At 37.3% G+C, this 22,510-nt stretch overlaps 2 protein-coding genes across 3 annotated transcripts; one reads left to right on the top strand and one right to left on the bottom strand.

The window, feature by feature from the left end:
* Positions 1-1,647: 1,647 nt before the first annotated feature.
* LOC139972011 (seipin-like) lies at positions 1,648-15,467 on the top strand. Of its 2 annotated transcripts, none has more exons than XM_071978875.1 (8): positions 1,648-1,725; positions 3,560-3,644; positions 4,303-4,378; positions 4,778-4,845; positions 5,817-5,951; positions 8,857-8,954; positions 11,063-11,301; positions 12,295-15,467. In XM_071978875.1, exons 1-8 carry the CDS (start codon positions 1,667-1,669, stop codon positions 12,612-12,614), a joined length of 1,080 nt encoding a protein of 359 aa, XP_071834976.1. In that variant the 5' UTR covers positions 1,648-1,666; the 3' UTR covers positions 12,615-15,467. The 2 variants fall into 2 exon arrangements, with proteins under 2 accessions (XP_071834976.1, XP_071834975.1); XM_071978874.1 differs by lacking the exon at positions 1,648-1,725 and adding an exon at positions 1,732-2,372.
* On the bottom strand, positions 14,393-22,130 carry LOC139972012 (phosphatidylinositol-glycan biosynthesis class F protein-like). Its single transcript, XM_071978876.1, has 5 exons — positions 21,825-22,130; positions 20,972-21,084; positions 20,139-20,255; positions 19,399-19,507; positions 14,393-17,637 (listed from the first exon to the last, which is right to left on the bottom strand). The coding sequence occupies exons 1-5, from the start codon at positions 22,074-22,076 to the stop codon at positions 17,521-17,523; spliced, it is 708 nt and encodes a 235-aa protein (XP_071834977.1). The 5' UTR covers positions 22,077-22,130; the 3' UTR covers positions 14,393-17,520.
* Between the last annotated feature and the right edge of the window lie 380 nt (positions 22,131-22,510).

Consider the following 22,510-nt stretch of genomic DNA (forward strand, 5'->3'; position numbering starts at 1 on the left):
ACCATGCTGTATTATTAGTCCTAGCTACTAGTCCCCAGAACACATTAATATAGTTCTATAACTCTGGTTTCTAGTCTTTTATGCCCTGCTAGGCTGAGGTACGCAATAGTTCCTGTGGGGTGCCAGTTTGCTTCAATTTACTGAAAGCTATGTCGACAGTTTGGTTCAACACCGTCCTGGCAGAGGGATTTAGTTTTGCCACCACATGCATCAATTTAATTGTTTTGTAACATTAGTCTACACCGTTATTGTTATGTACCCCGCAACCGAAACGACCTTTTTGCTACCCAGTCAAATGTGGACAATTAAATTAAAAATGGGGATGGGACGGGTGGGTTGAATTTGTTAATTAATTAATGTAACTTACACATGACGAAACCGGCCATTGCTCCAATATTCATGAAATTAAAATCATTTATCCATAGAGGGTTGTTATATTTCTACAGTACCAAATAATTGCAGTTTGATGGATTAAAGTTCTCCGTAAAGAATGATTCAGCGATATCATTTTTAATAACCCATAGTAAAGATGCTGAAGAACGTCTGTACAGATCCACCTTCCCCAAACTTAAAGGTCTGCTGTAGATAGACCCCAACTAGAGCACGCTATCATAGAACAGTTTCTTCAGATTACGTAATCGACCTGCCTTGGTCGTAAAATGACCTCTTTTTACCAATTAGTCTGCAACGCCTGTCACATATTTTTTCTTGTATGAGGGTCTTTGTGTGAATGCTGCATGATTAACTACACTGTGGACATGAACATATATACACCGTAGAGTGTTTACACAAAGAGCCTAATGGTGTTAAGAAGCTATGCAGGCTACAGTATATGTAGAGCCAGAGGTCGATTGACGACCGTGGCAGGTCGAATCCGTAATCACAAAACTTTCCTATAGCTATAGCGTGCTATAATTGGAGCCAATAAAGCAGATCTATAAGGCCTTTGACATCCCGTAAGGAAGGCTTATCCATATAGGACCCTGGGATACATTCCAGAGCCTGGCAATTGTTGTTACCCTATCACTATTTTTGCGGTCCAAAGAGAAACAAGAACTATATCTAAAGTTCTGAAGCTTACAGGGGCCGCCCTTTTCTCTGCGGCCACAGACAATGCAATATAGTAATTATATAAGCAGGTTGCCACTGTTGTTTTATATTTCAAAGCAGTGCACAGATATGTATAGTCACCGCAGCTGTCGGTCTCGAATTCGATCAACATCCCTCTTGAAAATATGGTGAATAGAATGAATGTACGACCCTGGTTATATGACATTAAAGTTTTGTCACAATTTTTGCATTTCATAAATAAAAACTTGGTTCACCAATGAAGGGGCTCGATCGATCGATCCCCATTTGTTGTTCTCTCCGCCTCCCCAACCCCAATTATCAAATTACAAGCTTCATCTGTTACTGCGTGATGGTTGGCCCAGGGAGCTGCTGGATGGCTTTCCACTCGGAAAAGAATAGCAGGTTTATGTACAGTAGGCTGTGATATTTATACTTTTTAAGACAAGTCACCCAGGAAAGAACTTGGGCACGAAAACCAAACTACCGAACGACTGATCCGCTCTCAACCCCAGTTCCCTTGCATCGGGATCGTGACTGTGTGATCATCGTTGGCTGTGATCATCGTCGGCTGTGTCAGTGATATTTGTTATTTTAAATGTCCCGCTGCTTACTGAGTGATACAAGATTGGTTCCAGGGGTCGGACATTATACAATGCAAAGCAACTTAGTCCTATTGTTAAGCATTGAGCGAGTAATACTTGGATGTGCTTAGCCTACAATTAAGCACATGTTGCACCTGGTGTATTTTGCTAAGGAAATAACTTCCACACTGAGAGGCTTTAACCATTGAGTAATAAATGCGTGGGACAAAAAATTACCAGATAATCTATATCAGCCAGTGCAGTGCCATGACTGTGATTGAATGAGAGGCCTAACGTCAGGCTGACGTGATAGGCTAAGATTAGCGAACTCAGCCTAGTGTCAATGCACATATTATTTGTATCACTGTGGTAGTTCAGTAAGGGCAAATTCAGTAATAGTTTCAACAGAGATAACCCACATTAGCAAGGTCAAATGGACTTCGACAGATCAGTTCAAATTTTGCAAACTTACTTGGAAGATAATTTTACGTAGGCTCTAGCAAACAAATCATTCTTCCCTAGGCCTAGACTTGCTGACTGAAATTTAGAGCTGATGAGTATGGCTGACACAAGTACAACACAAAGGGTATTAGCTTCCATATTTACTGCTGTAGCAGTTATTTCAATACAATTATGGCTATCGATTTTTGGATACTTCACATTTTACTACGTTTATATGCCAGTAGAGAAGTTTGAACAACCTGTGTTTCTGGAATACAGGTAAGATATTGTAAGAAGAAACTAATTGCAAGTTTTTTTTTTAGCCTTGGTGGTTATTGATGGCTCAGGCTATTTGCATTGCCTAACTGTTATTGGAATCTAAAAGCTGTTAAACCAGGGGTAGCCTTGGCCTTATGTTGCAACTTTGTAAGGATTTGACTCCAGATTCTTCATAATTTGTTTCATCTTTTTGTCATAGTTTGTTAGATTTTCTCAAATGATTGAGAATCCAGAATTTTACAGTGTACTTTTGGAAGTCTTAGAAAGTGTGACATTAAAGGCATTGAAGACTCTCCCCAAACCGCGTGCCACACTCTGAAAAAGTTAACTTTCCGTTGCTTGCAAATGACGTTTTCTTGTCGCTACAAGATGCAGACAGTAATGAAACGTGATACCTTGCTATCTTTTATCTAGACCTGAGATGTCCACGCTGCTATGTACACTGTGTTGTGGGTATTGACCGTAGCTGTATGTATGGACTGTACACTAGTGTCTAATTACCGACGGTAGCAAGCTGTGTGTGTATTTTCTGGGGTTGATGGTGGTGTCTAACACTTCTGTTACACCTCATTGGAAACTAGGTCAGATTACCGGCATGAGACGTTTCTTTGTGCGCGACTCTTCACACCCTTTAGAAAGAAAATATAACATAAAAGTGTTGATATTCATTGACCGATATGAATAATGAGTGTCATATGAAAGCCACATTATACATTCCATTATAAATGTTACCAGAGATGGGAAGTGATGGAAAGTGATTTGAACTTGTTTTAGTAGGACTAGGTGTATCCCATAGCTATCAACCCAGAATTCCATATTTCAGTTGTATGGTTTGCCTCATGGATTAATGTGTGTCCAATTTTGTTAACCAAAATGAAAGTCTTGCAAGAAAAGAAATTTCATCTGTTTCTGTAGCATTTATTTCCTAGAAGGTGTGCTTAGGACTGGTTTTAGTACTGTACATCTTCTGAATGGGAATATTGCAATGCTAAATTTGATTACTGGGCTTTTGATAGAACTCAGAAAATTTGTTGGTGCATCATGTGCAATGACTAACTTAAGAGTACAAATTATTCCCTCTTGCAGATCTACCTTTGATTGGCTTCCAAGAGCACATATTATTTTTCATTCCAGCATTCTACCTTTGAATTGCTTTTGAGAGAACATATTATTTTTCATTCCAACAGCTCATGTAAACAGTTTACTGGTGTGGAGAGTTGTCCCTTCCCTGGTAGTAACATTACTCTGAGGACAGATTACAGCCAGAACAGGGTAATCAATTTGCTTACATGATGTAGACTCGACTTGCTTTAAATAAAATTATGCCGTAAATTACTGGTTTACCGTATGACAGCTGAGTCATTGTCGAACTATAGCTTTGGCTCAGATGAACCATGTGCTTTCACTGATTCATTAGATCTAGAGCCCAAGGTATAGATCAGCAATGACTCAACTTTACTACAACGATCTCATTAAGTCACCAGTTTACCTGGGAAATCAACCATTTGGGGGGGGGGGGGGGGAAGAAAACCTCTAAATGTCTTAAAATACCCAACAGAAGTGTAAATTTTGGCAGCAAAAGTGCCATTTTTCAGAGGAGAGAGAGGAAAGGTTCATTGGCATCATCATCATCCTCACAAGTTGCTCACAAGTTTTGCAAATTAAGTCAAGTTGAATTTGGTGTGGGTATCAATTTCACACCCTTCTCTGTAAATCTGGCATATTCAGGTTACAGAGAGTTTAACTTTGGATATTAGATGCCTGGTTTATTGTACTGTTACTTTAACAGTTGATTCGATAATATATCTACTATATGTAGCTCTTAATAAAATTAACATCCTATTTATGGCTGCATATAATCATTTAACTTATCAATATTAATACAACACGCAGGGGGTCTGTAATATCGATACCTTTCACTTTGTTTCAGGTTCTTATGAGAGGTCAAAGATATGATGTTGTGTTAGAGATGGATCTGCCTCAGTCCCTAGTCAACCAAAAACAAGGTACAGTAAGCTCCAGCCGTGAGATTTTTCTAACATTTTAAAAGAATAGTCCAGAGGAAATATTATTTTTGGCTGATGAAAGGTGAACACATGCCAAGCATCCTGGTGAAATTTGTAGTTTGCAATCAATTCCACTGTTCCCCAAGTTGATTAGGTGTTTCGTTGACAAAGTCAGAAAAAGATTCAAATTGCATCCAGGTGAAAACAGTTTATACTGCGGTATATCACCAAATCCTACATATGTCAAGACTAATAATGATTTGTAATTATTTTGTTAATGGTCATTACCGCATTGACAATGTGTAGCACTCTGTAAACCAGGATAGAAAATAAAACTGAAGAGCGTCAGAGAAGAATGTGGAAAGGTTAAAACGTTATTCGCTCTTTCTTCATATTTAGGTGTATTCATGGTCGAACTAAGCTTGTATTCAAAGCATGGAGAAGTCACCTCAAGAGCATCTCGACCTGTAAGTAATAACAGCTGCTACTTAAGGCAGAATATGCTTTTTGGCAGCCAGATTATAAATTGAGTAATTGCAGATTGAACTGTAACAATGTAATAATTAAACTACTAAGAGGGATAGTGAATTGAACATGTACAGGAATATATCATACAGAGTTGAAGAACTACAGTAGTCACATGTATCCACCCCTCCCCCTTGCAACCCCCACTCTCTTAACAGCTTGCTCTGTTACAGTTTTTGGGCCAGGGTACATTGATGTCATCCATGGGCTACACCAAAAACTGCTTTTCTTTCATTTTGAAATGATTACCTGACTTTGGGAAAGTAATTTAACTTTGTGACAAGAGTTAGGTTTGTAGGGCATACGGTAGTCAAGTGAGTTTATCAAACTTTAAAAAAGTATATTCAATTTGGAGAGGCATTTAAAATGAAACCAATGGAAAATGATAGTTTCATGTGTTGTCCATGTATGGCATCACAAAGTATAGCACAATGTACACTTATAAATATGAATTCATTTTTAGTTTTGTATTTCATTAATTAAAAAATGTTTTAAAGATGGGACTTGGAACAATGTGTTGCTGTCTACCTGCTCTTTTTAATGTTAATGGCGTAGGTCAGTGTTAGATTTAAATTTTCTTGCACGACGGGCCAAAAATTTCAAGCACTCTATCACAAAACTTTTCAAGTAGTCTATCACAGAAACTAAAATTCAACACAGGGCAAGGCTTAGGGCGATACAAAGACGGAAAAGAATATGACCAGAAGGAATCGATCCAATTTGCCACTAAAAAATTCATTTAAGAAGGTCGTTAGTTCTATGAAAGATGCACAGTTTTTTTCTTTCTGGTTTCATCTCCTGACTCGGATTGCGTATATCTCATATCTGACAATACTTCAGTGTGCTCTGGCGTATTTATGCAAGCTGCTAAGATGTAACATGTCATGTACTCAAACATCCTGCTTCTTTACAGATGATGCTGAAGTACAGATCTAGTTTACTGAGGATATTTGAGACTCTCCTTTATTCACCTCTCTTTCTCTTTGGGTACCGAGACGAGACTCAACACTTGATTGTTCCGTTAATGGAAGACTATGTAGATCATCCGGTATGGCCGCTGACATAGCTCATTGATTTGGTTTTCTTGCAATTCATACATTCAAATGTTAATGCATGTTACATTTAGGGTGGCCAGCATTAGGCTAGACTGTCCAGATAATCTGGTATGACTGCTGAAGCCCTCATTTCATTTATTTGGTTTTCTTGCAATTAATACATTCAAATATTGAAGCATGTTACATTTAGGGTGGCCAGAAGTCCAGCATTGGGCTTGACAGTCTGGATGCATCTATGCCTGCCAGTTCTAAAAAGAAGTAGGGATATGCAGACAACTGGTATATACACAAGTAGGGATATGCATACAACTGGTATACACTAGTAGGGATATGCAGACAACTGGTATATACACAAGCAGGGATATGCAGACAACTGGTATACACTAGTAGGGATATGCAGACAACTGGTATATACACAAGCAGGGATATGCAGACAACTGGTATATAAACAAGTAGGGATATGCAGACAACTGGTATACACTAGTAGGGATATGCAGACAACTGGTATATACACAAGCAGGGATATGCAGACAACTGGTATATACACAAGTAGGGATATGTAGACACTGGTATATACACAAGTAGGGATATGTAGACACTGGTATATACACAAGTAGGGATATGCAGACAACTGGTATATACACAAGTAGGGATATGTAGACACTGGTATATACACAAGTAGGGATATGCAGACAACTGGTATACACTAGTAGGGATATGCAGACAACTGGTATATACACAAGCAGGGATATGCAGACAACTGGTATACACTAGTAGGGATATGCAGACAACTGGTATATACACAAGTAGGGATATGCAGACAACTGGTATATACACAAGTAGGGATATGTAGACACTGGTATATACACAAGTAGGGATATGCAGACAACTGGTATACACTAGTAGGGATATGCAGACAACTGGTATATACACAAGCAGGGATATGCAGACAACTGGTATACACTAGTAGGGATATGCAGACAACTGGTATACACAAGTAGGGATATGCAGACAACTGGTATACACAAGTAGGGATATGCAGACAACTGGTATTAAGGGTGTGACCGTTTAAACGGTTAACCGTTTAACTGGCCGCAAATGCACTATCCGTTTAGAAAATCACAAACCGTATAAACGGAAAATTAAAAAAAAAATTCGAATCCATTTTAAACATGAAAATTATTTTAAAATATGTAAAGTACGGAGTAATGTACTGCAAACTATCAATAAAAAACAGAAAAACGATGTTTTAGGCATGAATAATGTGTTCAATATAATTTTATTAGTAGGCCAGTAGTCATGAACTCATGATAGTGTTGTCAATTCGTTTTCTCAGTTTATATTTGCGACATATATCACCTGTACATGTACATCGATCAATGGCATGGTGAAATCCCGTGTGAAAGTATGTTGACCCCAAAAGACGCAAATGGTCATTCTAGAAAGTACCGTAATAGCATTAACAACACAAGGCCAGTTTGCTCTCTCGGGTCCGCACTTGTACCGCCTTTTTTTCACACATGGTATTATACTGTGCATGCATTGCGGGCGATATTAGCTTTTTACCGTCACGATAAATAGTTTAAAAATTATCGCGATATTTCGATAATTACGATAATTTTTCCCCTAGCGGAGAATTAGCGTAAATGTAGAGCTTTGAGTGGACGGAGAAAGAGAGATATATGGAGGGGACATTCAAAGAGAATATCTGAAAAACCTTACAATATTTTCCACGAATGTTGATGCTTAGATAAGTGCTTCCTCACAATCAACGAGCCCAAAAAACTGGTATACACAAGTAGGGATATGCAGAAAACTGGTAGGGATGTGTAGAAATATACCTGCAAGTGTTGCTCTTCTCTGTGACCCTATAGTTAAATATGGGGTCAGAGCAATGATTTTCTGATAAATCAATAAAGTGATAAATAAACTGAAGGTAAGGTATCAGGTTACAAAGTGAATATTTTTTAATTTATATAGAGACTTTCACTGGGAAATGAAGGATTTCATCCAATCACAGTGTTTGATGATTGCTACATGTAATTCAGCCAAAATATTATGAATGTAGACATTAAAGTGTACCATGAAAGTGTACTATGGTTTCAGAAGATTTAGTTTTAGCTGGGACTAGAAAAGAAAACACTAGTTCAGGCTTCGAATTTCATAATTTTCAGCCACTTGATTAACAAATGCAAGTGCTTAAAAGCTCTACTGAATAAAGTCAAGTTCAAATTGGCCATTTCCTTGAATTTCAACACACATTGTTTACCGAACAGGCGGTTGAGAGCAGCCCAATTAATATTTGCCGATAATATGCAGTAATGCAGGGCTTATTTCAGGAATCATAGCGATTCTTTGACATATGATTGTCAACTGACTTACAACTGGTTTATGTACTAAACGTCTACTGGCAGAACATTTATCTACGGGCAAATCCAGTGGCATTAAGCCAGTAAATATAGCCCGACTTTCTAAGGCCCAAAGTTTACAGTAGCCTTGCTTGGTTGTGAAAGTGATCAGGAATCTAGTACTAAAATAAATATTTCTGAAATGATTTTGATATCAAGTTCAGCCTATAAGTTACAATTGTGTTAATGTCTTGATAGCAGGACATCTTGAGGTGATGTAACCATACAGTGTACTGCTTGGCGTGTAGATAATATCTCTTAGTACTGATGCAACAGTTCCCAATGCTGCAAGTTTAAACCTAAATCAAGTTAGTTTGATCTTCCATGGAAATCTTGTAAGTGGGTCTGTACATGTACATTGGACAATTATGGGAAAATTAGTAACTAACAATTGAAAGCATTTGCAATGTGTTTTTGTAACAGTAGTGTTTGCTTCTTTTAGTCTGTATATGGTTTTACCTCATCCTGCTATGTTTCTCTCTCTCTTTAGAATAAACCTGTCTATGGGGCTTACGTCGAGGTCAGAGCTAGACAAATTGAAATCTATTCTGCCAAATTTCTCATAAGAGCACAGTTCTCAGGGTTGAGGTAATAGTTTTAGTATTCATTTCCAGTTTGTGTTTTGTTCAAGTTTGGTATGCAAAATTAATGATTTTTAATCATTTCATTGTCTTTTGTTGTTTTGTGTGGGGAAAGTTGAAGGAATACTAGCAATTTCGTTTTTACTCTCTTTTCTTCATTGATGTAGTGAAATACTTGTGCTTTGTGTCATTGTCATTTGTGGCATAAACATACTTATTTAATGTTACCACTGTTGTGTGTGCCTTCCAATCATCCTTCTCAACACTAAGTGAATACTACTATTATAATTTGGCATTCTTTCTCCTTTTTTGACCTACTGCTCCCCAAAGGCGTATAAATCAGGTTACCCTAGGAAGAGTAATTCACTTACTTGTCAAAAGGGAATTAAAGTCATTGCCCACTGGATGTACAAGCCCCTATGTATATATACTAAACCATTCAGCACTATAGTAGTGACATTCCCAGAGCTCCCAACTGACCCGCAATTCGTGGGTCGGACCCGCATTCTAACACCCAAACCCGCTGACCCGCGCAAGCATCCGAAAAACCCGCATTGTAATTGTCAAGTATACATAAAAAAAATTGCATCAAATTTTGACTTAGCAAACATCATTTCTCTAGCATTTAGCATAATAGAGTATAAAACCTCCTTTACAGCATCATTTGAACCTCAAATTAGCCTATATTTCTTTTCATTGGGGCGAGCAGCAAACATTTTCATGCCACGGGAAAGAATGAATTATCACCTACTATTCAATTTATTGATGTTACACACAAAAAAATGCATATTTCCCAGAAAATTTTGGGTGACAAAAGCCTTTCTAAGTGCCGCCATTTTACATTTAGGCATCACCAGGATTCCAAAAAAAGGGGAGGGGGACACCCCTCCCTTTATGCCTCTCCCCCAGGACGGCGAATCGTGGCATGGACCAGCATTTGCCTTCTCAAGAGTTGGGAGCTATGCATTCCCTACCAACTATTTTGTTCTAGAAGTGATAGCAAAGGAATTATTAATTGGAGAAAGGTTTAATAGTTGTGACTTCAGGAGTGCAAGTCCTCTGTTCTTCTAATTGAATCATTGAGCAAGTGGTGTTCAACCCTTCACCATTCCTTTTCCATGAACAGAATGTCATGAAATTAGCTGGCCACTGTTGTGCATACTTAATAGGTTAGACCTACTGTACTGTAGTTACCCATTTGGTACCCCATTTGGTAAAGAAATTTCAGTAAGGGAATATGGACTGTCTTGAGCAAGTAATAACAAAGCTGTTTAAAAGAAGGAAGCTGAACAAAATATTTTTAAAAAGATACAAATGGGCTTTGAATTTCTTGTAATAATCAGGGATGTGCCCACGCTGGGCTGCCCCGCCCCTGCAGCACTAAAAATTACCGCCCAGCACTGTCTTAAAAAATTGTGAATCCCGCCCAGCACTATTTTCATCTAAAATCCCGACATTTCTAACATTATATTCAACATGAATTGGGCCTAGCCTATGCCAAAATCATACAGACTAATAATGCATCAGTTACGCATGCGAGAAACATTACTTCCAGCTCTCAATCGGTCCCTTGTAAAATCTCTTTGAAACAAACTAATAACTTTTACCTGGTACGTAATATATTTCACTAAAAATATTAAAAAATGTAAATTGTTAGCAAACCTAGTACTTGTGTATGTGCTTAAAAAGCTACACAAGTGCCAGCATTTGGCATCTGAGCACCTTAAAAAATACCCCAGGACAGCGATTAGTATACCTGGCACTCAGGAAATCCTGGGCACATCCCTGAATAATATATAGAGTTAAGAGAACCGTGTATGGTACGTGCTGGTGAATTAAATCATTAACAACATGAATCAATTACTGGCAGAAAGGAATTAAAAACAGTTGATGAGAAAAATTAAATACTACGACAATGTTTCAGACAGCACAGAAGTGACTAGCCAAATTGATTCTGGAGAAAGTTACACTGAATTAAGCTATGTAAAGATAAGTAATTATTATTCTTCTGATTCTTAGCCTTCATTTTCCATTCATTTTGCCCTATATATCTCTAAATATTAATGATTTATTTGATGTTTTTACATTTTGCCTGTTCCATCTTCATCTTGGCAGGTATCTCATGTTTTACTGGCCTTTATCTTCATCTTTTCTGGGGGTCTGTTTCAATTTCATCATCTGGTCAGTGATAACCTTCCTCTCCTGGGATCAGATGTGGTCATATCTCTTTAAGGACACTGCTAAGGGAACAGGAGATCATTGGAAGGCCCCAGAGGATGGTGGAGGTTATCTCGACCCTTTTCAGATACCGGAGAGAGAAGAGAGGAGAGTGAGCAAGGGAGACGAGAGAAGAGGTTGGTACTAGCCTTTACGGTGTTGATAAACTTGATTAAGGTTGTATCAAATTTGGAGAACCTGTTCCAGAATGTCACTGCCACATGCAGAGGAAAGGTACCCTTCCAAAGAGCAGATGTATGAAAAGAATGCTGAACATATAAGAAAAAGAGTTTGCACAGTCTTGTTAAATCAACTGATAAGGTCTGCAACATTGCTTCTCTCGCCATCAGACACAGTTGACTAGAAAGTATTTTGTTGGTTTTGTTATCTTAAATGTGACAAAATGTGTTTAAAATCTTGAGAAATTCTGTTGCTTTTAACAGCAGACTTGTGACACTTGTGACTTGTAACACTTATGACCCATGGGAAGGAAAACTCCATAAACCTGGGATTGAACTTAGTGAGAACCAGAATATGGTTATCACCATAACCAACTCCCATTTGTAATGTATGTGTTCCCTCTGGGAATTTTTCTTAGATGAGGCCAAGACCTTATTCATATCTATGTTGATATAGCTTTGCACTGATCTCACCACCAGCAAGCTTCTTGTAGGAAACTATCAACTCTTAATTAATGCCCTTCGTGGTGGTTAATGACAGGCACTCACTCAAGAGTCAAATGTATCATTAATTGTAATCCTTGGATACTATCTTGTTCACAGGTTTGTTTTCTTTTAAAGTGGTCTTGCTTTTTCATTTAGTAATTAGTAATCTCACCATCACTATACTTCAGGCTGCCTAGCAAATAACAAAATGAAGCCACAATGACATGCAACTCACATGTTCCATCTCTTGACTGACAGCCTTGTCAATAGAATAAGCATGCCACGTTATTCACCAGGCAGCCACAAAAGTGAGCTGTAGTACCCTTGCTCTTTATCCAACTGCTTGGCAACACAATGTGACAAATGTTAGCAAGTTTTGGTTGTATTTCTAATATGTTTTATCATCATCCTTGGTTACAACCGTTGTGAAGGCATTCTCACTTCACTTCTGTGTTATATCTCCAGACTTACTACAAGATCTAAAATCGTCCAAGGCCGGCCAGCAGAGAACATGGGCCTCTGGTCGGATTGACATCTCGTACAGCGATGACGATTCAGATGACGACATCTTGCTCTGCACGGATCTCTCGGGTACTAACAGAAGAAGAGACCCCGGGAAGATCTCTGAAGCTAATATTAAGAGTGGATCAAGTGACAGCTTTGAGACCATCGAGGACAGCAGAGATGATCCGGTTACCTTGGAGACAAGTGATCAGGCAAAGGGAGCAGAAGGCAATCCTCCTGGAGCCAGATTCAGACAAGGAGCAAAGTCATCCGTGGACTGATTTGTTTTTTATTGACGAATGCTTCTTCATATGGGAGATTACAGTTGAGATTCGATGGCTGCCAAGATCAGCATCACATTAGAGGTAAAGTGTGAGGAGTTGGACCAAGAGAATTGCAATGTTTACTGAACAATAATTCTCAGGGCAAAAGTGTTCGGTATTTCGTTTTGTCAGGTGTGTTGTATGTGTGCTGTCTGTTGGTACATTGCTAATATTTCCACTGTGTCGTGACCAGGATATTTTTAAAGATAAAATCCGAAATTTGATGGTAAGAACTTGACTGAAACCTGCTTTTTGTTGTTTGGTTGTAGCTTTGTGTCAGTCTGAGATGTAATAGTTACCCATAACTGGACACCGCTTAACCTAATTCAGAGACCTATGGGGTCACAACCATCCATGTAGCTGCTCCTAATGAAAGAGTGGCTATTAACCTGTTAACACAATATAGACCATCGAGTCTCATAAATTAATTGTAATGTTGTCTTGTTTCTTTGTTAAGCATTTAACGTTTGAGCCCATTTTCATCATGCCTTAACTAACAGTTGTATTAAGGTACCTGTTTCTTTCCTACAATGCTTGCTCTACCAGTTTCTTTCGTGTATTGCTGGAGTATGGAATCACATCATTGTATATCATAAATTTTAGTGCATACTGCATCGAATGTTATATGCTAAGTTTTGCACACTGAATTTACTCAATACGCAAACAACTAGTCCTTGTGGGACATAGTTTTTTCAGATTGCTGGTAATAAAGGGCTAAAAGTATAAAAACATTCCAGAATATTTAACCATGTGAGCAACTGGGCGTAGTTGACAGATCTTGGTCCCGGAGTCTGAGTATAGTTACGGCCGAGTTTGAACCAGGTCAGGAATAAAGTGGACTTTGGTCAAGATTCAGCTGTAGTTGCTCTTAGTGGAAGAGTGAGTAGTGACCTATGAACCCAAAGTACAAATGTAATGCATTGTTTTGTACAATTTGAAAGCCCTTGTGATCAATTTAAAAGTTTTGTCCATCTGATTTTGTTGGAATTAAGTAACAAATGACATTTGCAGGTTCTTATGTTTTTTTATTAACTGCCATCAATCATATCACCAGTTTGCAACTTGTAACATGACTAAAATAGTAGAGTTATTATCCTACTTAAAATGTACTTTTCCAGCATGTTATGGCAACCTCAATTTTCTTTCTTCGTAACATTTAAAAAAAAATATACACCAGTGTGTTCTTTATGTGCAATTGACCAAAGTTGAAGTTAACACATTCTTCAATGGATTCACAGTATTGTAAAAGCAGTGTTAGGATCACTTTAAATATTTCTTTCTTTTGTAGCTTTTAAGATCATATATTCTAATCAGTAGGCTCTTTTGCAGTCCATGTTGATGCTGTACAATGTTGTCATTGAGAGTGGGTGGGATGGGAGGTTGATTGAGAGGACCTTCTGTAGCTATTAAGATCATTCATTCTGTCCAGTAGGGTCTTGTGTGGTCCATGTTGATGCTGTAATGTTTTCATTGCGAGCCAGTGGGAGTTTGATTGAGATTCAGAGGCAAACTTTGAAAACTTGTTTCCCCTAATCTTTTCACATTCACAAATGGGTCATGCCAGTCATGGTAGATTTATCAGTTTAGTTCTTACTTTATCTAGAATGAACAGGTCAGATAAGTACTTAAATTTTATCTTATAGCAAAACATATCATTAGAAGGTTGAAGAAAGTTTACTTGATGCTTTCCATTGATTTTAAAGTAAAAACAAAACAAACGCAAAACCAAAAAAATATAAAGAAAAATGGAAATATGTATTTCTAATTTTGCAAGTCAAGTAAAAGTTGAGGTCTCAAAGCTACGAAACATTACATATAGTATTAGGCCTAGAATTTCCTAATTTCATCAAGCTACTGTAACAAAAGCTAGCAGGAATTACAGCTCACATTTGTCACTCAACAGGTTTATGGAAGCAGTTCAATAATATTTGCTGACAATAAGCAGTAATACATGGCTTACGTTAGGCACAGAAGTCATGCTGATTCTTTCACTCACGATTTTTACCCCATGTATGAACTTGTTTTTGTTCTTAATTTGTCTACTGGCAGAAAATCTCCAGAGCCTTTTGTTTATCTACTGGCAAAACAGTAAAATCCACTTAGCAAGTACATAGCCTGAATTTCGAGGTCTGTATATGATGCTTACTGACATAACCAATATCACAGAAGGACATTGTTACATCGTGGATGGTGATGAGGGTACTCTAAAGATATCGGACACATGATGAAGTGAAAATGACTTTAATTCTCCTTATTGCTGAATGTACTGAATGTATACGTCATATCATTAATTCAAGAACTTACAGAGGGAAGGGAGTAGATACGTCATCTAATTAAATCAGGATAGATTAAAATAGGAATGACAAGTGAAATATTTCATATCCATATCGTGCTGTGTGCATGTCAGTAAATCAACAATGGAGATCTAACTGGAAAGTTATCAAATTGGAAAGCTGCATTAATATTTTACGAAAAGTGTCTTTTCAAAGTTTGATGACAGCAAATTAATCGCCCACCAAATAACAATTTTTCTAACTTTCAGATAGCTACTGGTGTTTATTTTATTACTTATCATTATCATAATTTTATATATTTTTTTATACCAGGAGGCGGTGTTGACTGAACAGTTTCTGTTTCTGATGCACTCAGTTATTTGGATGTCTACAACTGTCAACAGGAAATGAGAATATGATTTCAAATGTTTTACAATATTAATTACATGTAGACATCTCTGACATTTTTTAAGTGCAATGAATATATTATTATGATTGTAAGCTTTTGCAGAATTAAAAGTTAGCTTTAACATCAAAATATCTGGACTTTTCCTTTTTTTAGTGCTGTTTATAATTTTTACTTTTGTGTTGCTCAATTAGTGCTCCCTACAAAAAGTCACTTTTCAAAGAATACCAAAATAAATCCAAGTAAATGAAGAATGGAGGTCACCTCTGGGTTACTGCACCACCAAGATCGCAGGTTTGAATCCCATTTCTAGCGGTATATTTCTTTGCTATTTTCCAGAGCTCAAAAACTAGCAGAATATTAACGGTTCACACAAATTATCAACTCCAAACATCTTAAATGGCCAAGCTAACCAGCTAATATATTTGAACAACAATAAGTCGTATGTAATGACACAAATTCTAACAAGGAATGAATTGGAATAAATTATTTGATCAATGTCTTCTCTTTAATGATTATTCTTCTTTGGGAGTGGTAAATTAGAACTCAATTTAGATCTTTAGAAATTTTTTCCTAAATAAAATGTATAAAGGGATATTTCAAGTGGCAAATAAATGTAACACTTATCTTGAAAAGAAAAATATTTCCCCCTATTAGCTGAAAACTTGTTTCTCGATACCTTGTTCATCATCTGGTTGATTGAATGTAACTTATTTTGACTGGCTAAACCCTCGATACCAGGGAGTGATATCACACAAGGTAGGGTGTGATGTCATCACCAAAACTTGATTACCCCTTTATCATAAGCTTGTTGATTTATCCCTAAACTGTCATACCTTTGGGAGATTTGCTTGGCAGTCAGTGCTCTAAGATTGTTAAAACTTAACCAAAACACAGCTTTTCTGTAGAAACGCTTTTACCTCTACAAATGAGTAAAATATTGTGAAGCCCCCCCAAAAAATTAGCTGAATTGCCATGCTGGCGCCACTCACTGTTGTTGCCAGATGCAAAATTAAAATATCACCAAATTGGAGCAATTCATATCTTCACCATACAAAAATGATATGAGGAATTGAGGTTGTAATTTCAACTACGGATGCAGAACATTTTCAACAGTCTTAGTTTGCAATCAACTTGTCACAGAAATATCTTTTTAAGTTTTATGTGAAAATAGACAAATTTTCAACATGGCTTGCCATTGTTCTAGATTAATAATTGTATTTTTGTATCTTAAATTAAACTCAATGTAATGAACCAAGAGAAAAATAGCAGTTTCAAGTACCACAATTTTTGTTGTTGTTGTTAATATGTTGGAGTAATATCTGGCTGATGTATAGGCCCTAGCAGGATACAACATATTCAGCCTTATGACTTATATAATCTCAACGTATATTAGCATTTAAGAAAGGCTGACCTAATGTACAAGGGGGACACTGTGTAGGTGTGTGCTACATATACTAACTATCAGCTGTTTTCAATATTTATAGAGCTGCACATGATATTCAGGCTCAAATAATCACTGTTGTATGTTGTTGTTGAATAAGGTTATACAAACCTTCCACTGAGAGAAGAAATACTGTAGCAATGTCTGTCATATATGGTATCATTTCTTGTTCTGTTTCCGTGGATAATTACTGCAATTTCTTTTCTGAGTACAGAGGAGGGATTGATCAATCAGAACTGATCATTCAACAAAGGTATTTAACAAAATGGAATCATGATTTACAGAAGCTGAAACCAGTGAATGAAATCTATATTCCCACCTAAATAGTTTGAAACTCAGAGCTAATTTTAGCAGACTCTTACAGTTCTTAGAAAATGGGCTATCAGAAATGTACGAGGGAAGAAAACAACATCAGTCTTTTGCCACAAAGTAAACTGCTTAGTGGTCAACTGAAGTCCATGAGGAATTGATGGCACAACTCCAGTGCAGAGTCTATATAGATAAAGTACAAATCTAATGTAACGTTTACATCAAGTCTGAGAGAATCCACTTTTTTTAGGGTGTTTGGCCACCTGGGCACCATCACAAAAGTAGCAGAATTGTGTGATCTTTCAGAAAAAGTTCTTCAAATGCCAATGATTGAAAGCCTGACCACAAAAGAGTAGCACAGCGACAAGATGTGATCTTAGGCGCATCCCCACACAAGAACTCTTGGAAAGCAATCTATGACATCCTTCTGAACTATCTGAATTGTGGCTTGTTTCCTTCAGTCATGTGATACAACAGGTGACAAATCGAGAGCAGAATGCCAGCTGTATGTCCTACTAATGCACCAATACATACTGTAATCGGCCATTCCTGAAAGAAAGAAAAAATAAATACATACCAGTAACAGTATGTTCATGTGCGTATTGGGTCCATTGTGAAAATAAAAAGCATTTTTCAATGTAATATTAAAATTGAAGTAACTCCCCAAAATGGTTATTTTAATTTACAATTTATCTACTACAGTTCCAGAATTGCAACAGTTGGTTGGAAATTATCAAAGTTGCAAAGTGGACTCAGGTAGTAAACTGATTTTCAAAAGTGATGTGACCTTGTGACTTGTCAAGTATTTCCAGTTGTCGTGACAACCATTGTCAGGAAAATTGATATTGAAGTGACAACTGACTGAGGAAGGTAACATGACCAGAGTTCTATTGTCTGAACTATCCAAACTTTAAGCCTCATTTTATTTTTGTTTTTCTTCTACATATGAGTGGGTAGTAATGCAATCAATGACGATGTAAATATGTGCTCGAAAAGTTTGGCCCATTTGTAGGGATTGAGCGAAGGAAAAAGGTCAAACCAAAGTGGGAGTACGCATTTTTTTTACCTTTTTGGCTCCCCACAGCTCCTTTTGTTGCATGGTTTGACACCCCGCAAAAATTTTCCAACCTGTTTCCAACTGTTTCTTTATGATCTGTGCAGAATTGTGCTCATAATCACAAACAGGTGCATTCAATATATCAGAAAATGTTTTTTTTTCCACCTATTGTGTGGCAATTTAAAAGCTTTATGAGGGTTCGCTACTGGGGAGCATTAATATGCCACTGCACATGTTCTTTGCCAACCAAACCAACGTTTTAGCTGTCATTTGTTTCACCCTATCTCTCCCCCTGGGTGTCACCACACTGACACCCTAATCACTACAGGCTTTACACCAATACAACTTTCCCATCAAAATGTAATTGGGATGGATATGCAGTCAGATGTATTGACCCTTCTCTTCACAACCATAAATAACGCTTTAAGCTCTCTCATATGTGACACAGTCACTATGTCAAGCACCATTTACAATAAGTCCGTCACAGAATAACATTTCCGCAGCAGAGTGAGCCGTTTGAAGGACACTGCTAAATCAGGGATCTGTTCATTAATTGCTTCACTAACAGTAGTAGCCATGACTGTGATGAGTAATGTTGTAGGTATGTTTCTCAAAAGGGATTTAAAGGGTGTGAAGACTCGCGCACAAAGAAACGTCTTATGCCGGTAATCTGACCTAGTTTCGAATGAGGTGTAACAGAAGTGTTAGCCACCACCATCGATCCCAGAAAATACACACACCAGCTTGCTACCATCGGTAATTAGACACTAGTGTACAGTCAATACATACAGCTACGGTCAATACCCACAACACAGTGTACAATGGACAATGGACATCTCAGGTCTAAAGATAACAAGGTGTCACGTTTCATTACTGTCTGCATTTTGTAGCGACAAGAAGTAAACTTCACTTGCAAGCAACGGAAAGTTAACTTTTTCAGAGCGCGGCACACGGTTTGGGTCGAGTCTTCAATGCCTTTAATGTGTGGAGGTCAAATCTCGCACATGAATCCAATTACTGTTTTTCACAACACCAAGCTCTGCGAATTGGCCAAAATTGTGGATATCATTACATCACCATGATTGTATGATTATTTACTAAACAATAGTTCATAGTAATAGTTCAATGACTGTAGAGTTAGGGATTGTTTTTTTTAAATGGAATTTCATAATGAGAATTTAAAGATTGGGGTTCTTCAAAATTCTGTACTTGAAGATAAACGTTAGTGACAAGAAAGAAAAAGTTTTTCATACCTGCCAAGGTCTCTCCCAGTCAAGGGGTATTGGAAATGCTCCTAACCAAGCACCAACATAAGAACAGACCACTATATAAAGTAAACACAACTCAGCAGCATTCTCTGGTCTAAAATTTGAAAGAAATAATTAATGAGAAATATAGATTACGATTATTTATAGTGCACATTTAATGATAAGCAAAGCATCATACAGCTCCACAACAGACCACCAAAGTCTTTACATAGAAAATGGCAACACCTTCCCCTTATCAAAATACTAGCTAGAGTAGCCTACACCGAACAGAGATTGCAAAATTTCAACCATTCATAAAGAACCTTTTCTGTCTTCAACAATGCCACACACATTCTGAAAATTCAAATCCCATCCACTCAAAATATATCAATGATTTCATTCAATTAAGAGGGCCTGGAAAACACTTTTGAAACATTTCTCCAATTTATGGAATGACCTGTAGCTTTTCCTTTTGTCTGACTAGTGTATGCTTCCTCAAATTCACTGCAAGCAGTTATTTGTACAATGAGCTCACTAGATGACATGACAAAGTTTTATAACACTGCAGTGCTGGACCTGATACGGATAAGAGAATCTTCCTAAGTTAAACTCCTAAATGCACAATCTGGTATCCCTCAAGAAGTCATAAAATATTCGGTACCAGAAGGTGGTTGGAAGCGACAAGACAGATGACATCCTGTAAAATAGCGTTTACGAAACATCTTTCAGTTCAAAAGTCGACTTACCTTCTCTCAAAGTATAATCTTGTCCAAGATTCAAAGTCTGTTCCGATGAATAAGAGGCAAGGTACTATTGATAATGTTGTCAGCAAAAGAGAAAATAGGAATGTTTGTTCCACATTTCTATAAAAAGAAAAGAAAGGACACATTTAATAGAAATCTTCAGAGGTAAAGTGTAAAAGCGTTGGAATTCATGCTGAGACAATACAACATGTAAATCCTCTTCAAAACTCTCCCAAAACACATGTGCTACTGAATCAGACAGTGTGTGACCAATTGCAAATAAATGACAACAAGCTGATAATGGATTTTCCTCCCTCAATCCACAACACTGCATCTATACAATTGTACTCAATCATAATGGGTAATCAAAATTATTGAGAACCCCCTTGTTCCAACAATTACTAAAGTTTTAATGATGCAACTTTATAGCTATTACAGTCTTTCATAATGTGTGTTTCATAATATAGGTAATTTAATCAGCCTCTACCTACTGTATTACTGATTTTGGATCAACTGCACAAAAAAAGGCAGAACTGCAATTATTATTATGATTATATATTTGACCAATTAATTTGTTACTATAAAGTTGGAGCAACAAGGCACTTCATCAACCTTGCTGATCAACTCTCTTATCACTAGAATGACAAATCTTTTATACACATTCTCCTTTTATAATTCCAATATCAATGTAAGGCTCTTTCATTTACTGGGTGTTGAATGAGAACTTTAGAGATTCTCCGAGTCCAAATAATCAAACTATGGTCAAGCTTTAGACCTCTATCTAAAACGGGATTAGAATACATTGAATTTGATCACAATAATGGTTACAAACATACTCAAATGCTGGAGCTCCATATAATACTGTTATTACATGGAGTAAAACACAGCTGGATAGGAAGATGATAACAGCCTTCAGTAGATTGTAGATATGATCTCTAAACTTCAGTTTCTGCAAAACGAGAATTGAAAGTATTATGCAGAAGATGAAAAATAGCAGCAAATATGAACAAAAACTGAATTTTACATTTTAATAGCCATTATTAACTTTGATGAAAGCGAACAATGCTCTGATGTAAACAAATATGGTACAAGAGCATAGTTCCTTCCTATGTGGTACGTTTCAGCTTGACAAGGCCTACAGTATAAATAAGCATCAGCATTTAGGCCCAGACGATGATCGAGTTAATAAGTATGAGTGCCATCATTATTGAACCCCCAATAGGATAAAAATGTACCATAACAAAGCCTATTGAACCAATCAAGTAAATTGGCAAAGAGTGTCATCCTTAATGAACTGCCTATATTGAGTATTGGGGTGACTAGCTCCCACCTTGGAGTAAGTAAGCAGTTGGAGTTTAGTAAGCAGTGAAGCTTATTATTAGCAATAATACGCTTCTTGATAATTGTAGGATGCGTCTATTCAATTGGCATGGTGTTAACTTCAAAGGTACGTTCCAGTCTAAGGCACTTTCATATTTCATCTTCGTGAATATTCACGCACAGTCACACAAAGTTATTTCTCGCAAAACTGGTATGTACCAAACAACTGAAACAAACTAACAGAGCTCAGATTACTAAATACTGTACTGATAAACTGCACCAAAAAGGTTTGGTCATAATCACATCAGAATATTTAACGATGGAAAAAAATAACGAAATGAATTACATTAAGCAAAGAAAAGAGCTCACCGTAGAATATGTGTTTGTAGAAGTCGTGAAAGAACCACAAAACAAGAAACAAACGGACTCTACCAAAGTTACGGCGACCACAGCTAACTTTACAGCGTCCTTAGTATGAGTTACGATGTTAAATCTCCATTCTACAACTAAAAGAAGAAAATTAAGTACAAAAAGCGAAACCAGAAGCAGAATATTCATGTACAGCAATCGCAATAATGACTGTTTTGATACTTCAAGAAGATCGCCTCGGTTGCTGGCCATGTTGACAACTTTTGAAGAAGGTAGTATCAAGGTATTAGAAAGTTCAATACCTTCGTCACCTGTGATACACGTCAAGATCGGACCGAAATATGATATATACAGCGAAACTAGCAGACAATAATCTATGTTTCGTCATTTGCTAAGGATTCACAACCAAACAAAATAGTCTCAAAAAGGAATTCGACTTGGCATGTTTGTGTCAGATTTGACTGACCCCCAGCACGGAAAATTATGACCCAAGATGGCTATGTCACAGTATCCTGGCACTCTTTTCAGGCACTTTCGTTGCATTTTGCTAGAACCTCTGTCAAGTTTTACTCGAAATACTAAGTAACACGATAATCGGTGGATGAAAGACGCTTGTGGCACTGGCCACACTGTTTTCTAGTGGGAGAGGGGGAGGGGCAAAGTCCCCTGATTTTTCTGGGTGGTAA

The sequence above is a fragment of the Apostichopus japonicus genome, chromosome 8 (genome assembly GCF_037975245.1).
Source record: "Apostichopus japonicus isolate 1M-3 chromosome 8, ASM3797524v1, whole genome shotgun sequence".
In the NCBI taxonomy this organism is placed as follows: domain Eukaryota; kingdom Metazoa; phylum Echinodermata; class Holothuroidea; order Aspidochirotida; family Stichopodidae; genus Apostichopus; species Apostichopus japonicus.

Bases quoted from the DNA above. Each gene is read 5' to 3' on its own strand.
- LOC139972011 (XM_071978874.1), top strand. From the start codon at position 2,206: ATGAGTATGGCTGACACAAGTACAACACAAAGGGTATTAGCTTCCATA. The intron at 3,645-4,302 runs GTAATCAATTTG...ACTTTGTTTCAG, and splicing joins CAGATTACAGCCAGAACAGG to GTTCTTATGAGAGGTCAAAG. The intron at 8,955-11,062 runs GTAATAGTTTTA...TCATCTTGGCAG, and splicing joins GCACAGTTCTCAGGGTTGAG to GTATCTCATGTTTTACTGGC.
- LOC139972012 (XM_071978876.1), bottom strand. From the start codon at position 22,076: ATGGCCAGCAACCGAGGCGATCTTCTTGAAGTATCAAAACAGTCATTA. The intron at 21,085-21,824 runs GTGAGCTCTTTT...CTCGTTTTGCAG, and splicing joins CTACAAACACATATTCTACG to AAACTGAAGTTTAGAGATCA. The intron at 20,256-20,971 runs GTATGTTTGTAA...TTCTTTTTATAG, and splicing joins TATGGAGCTCCAGCATTTGA to AAATGTGGAACAAACATTCC.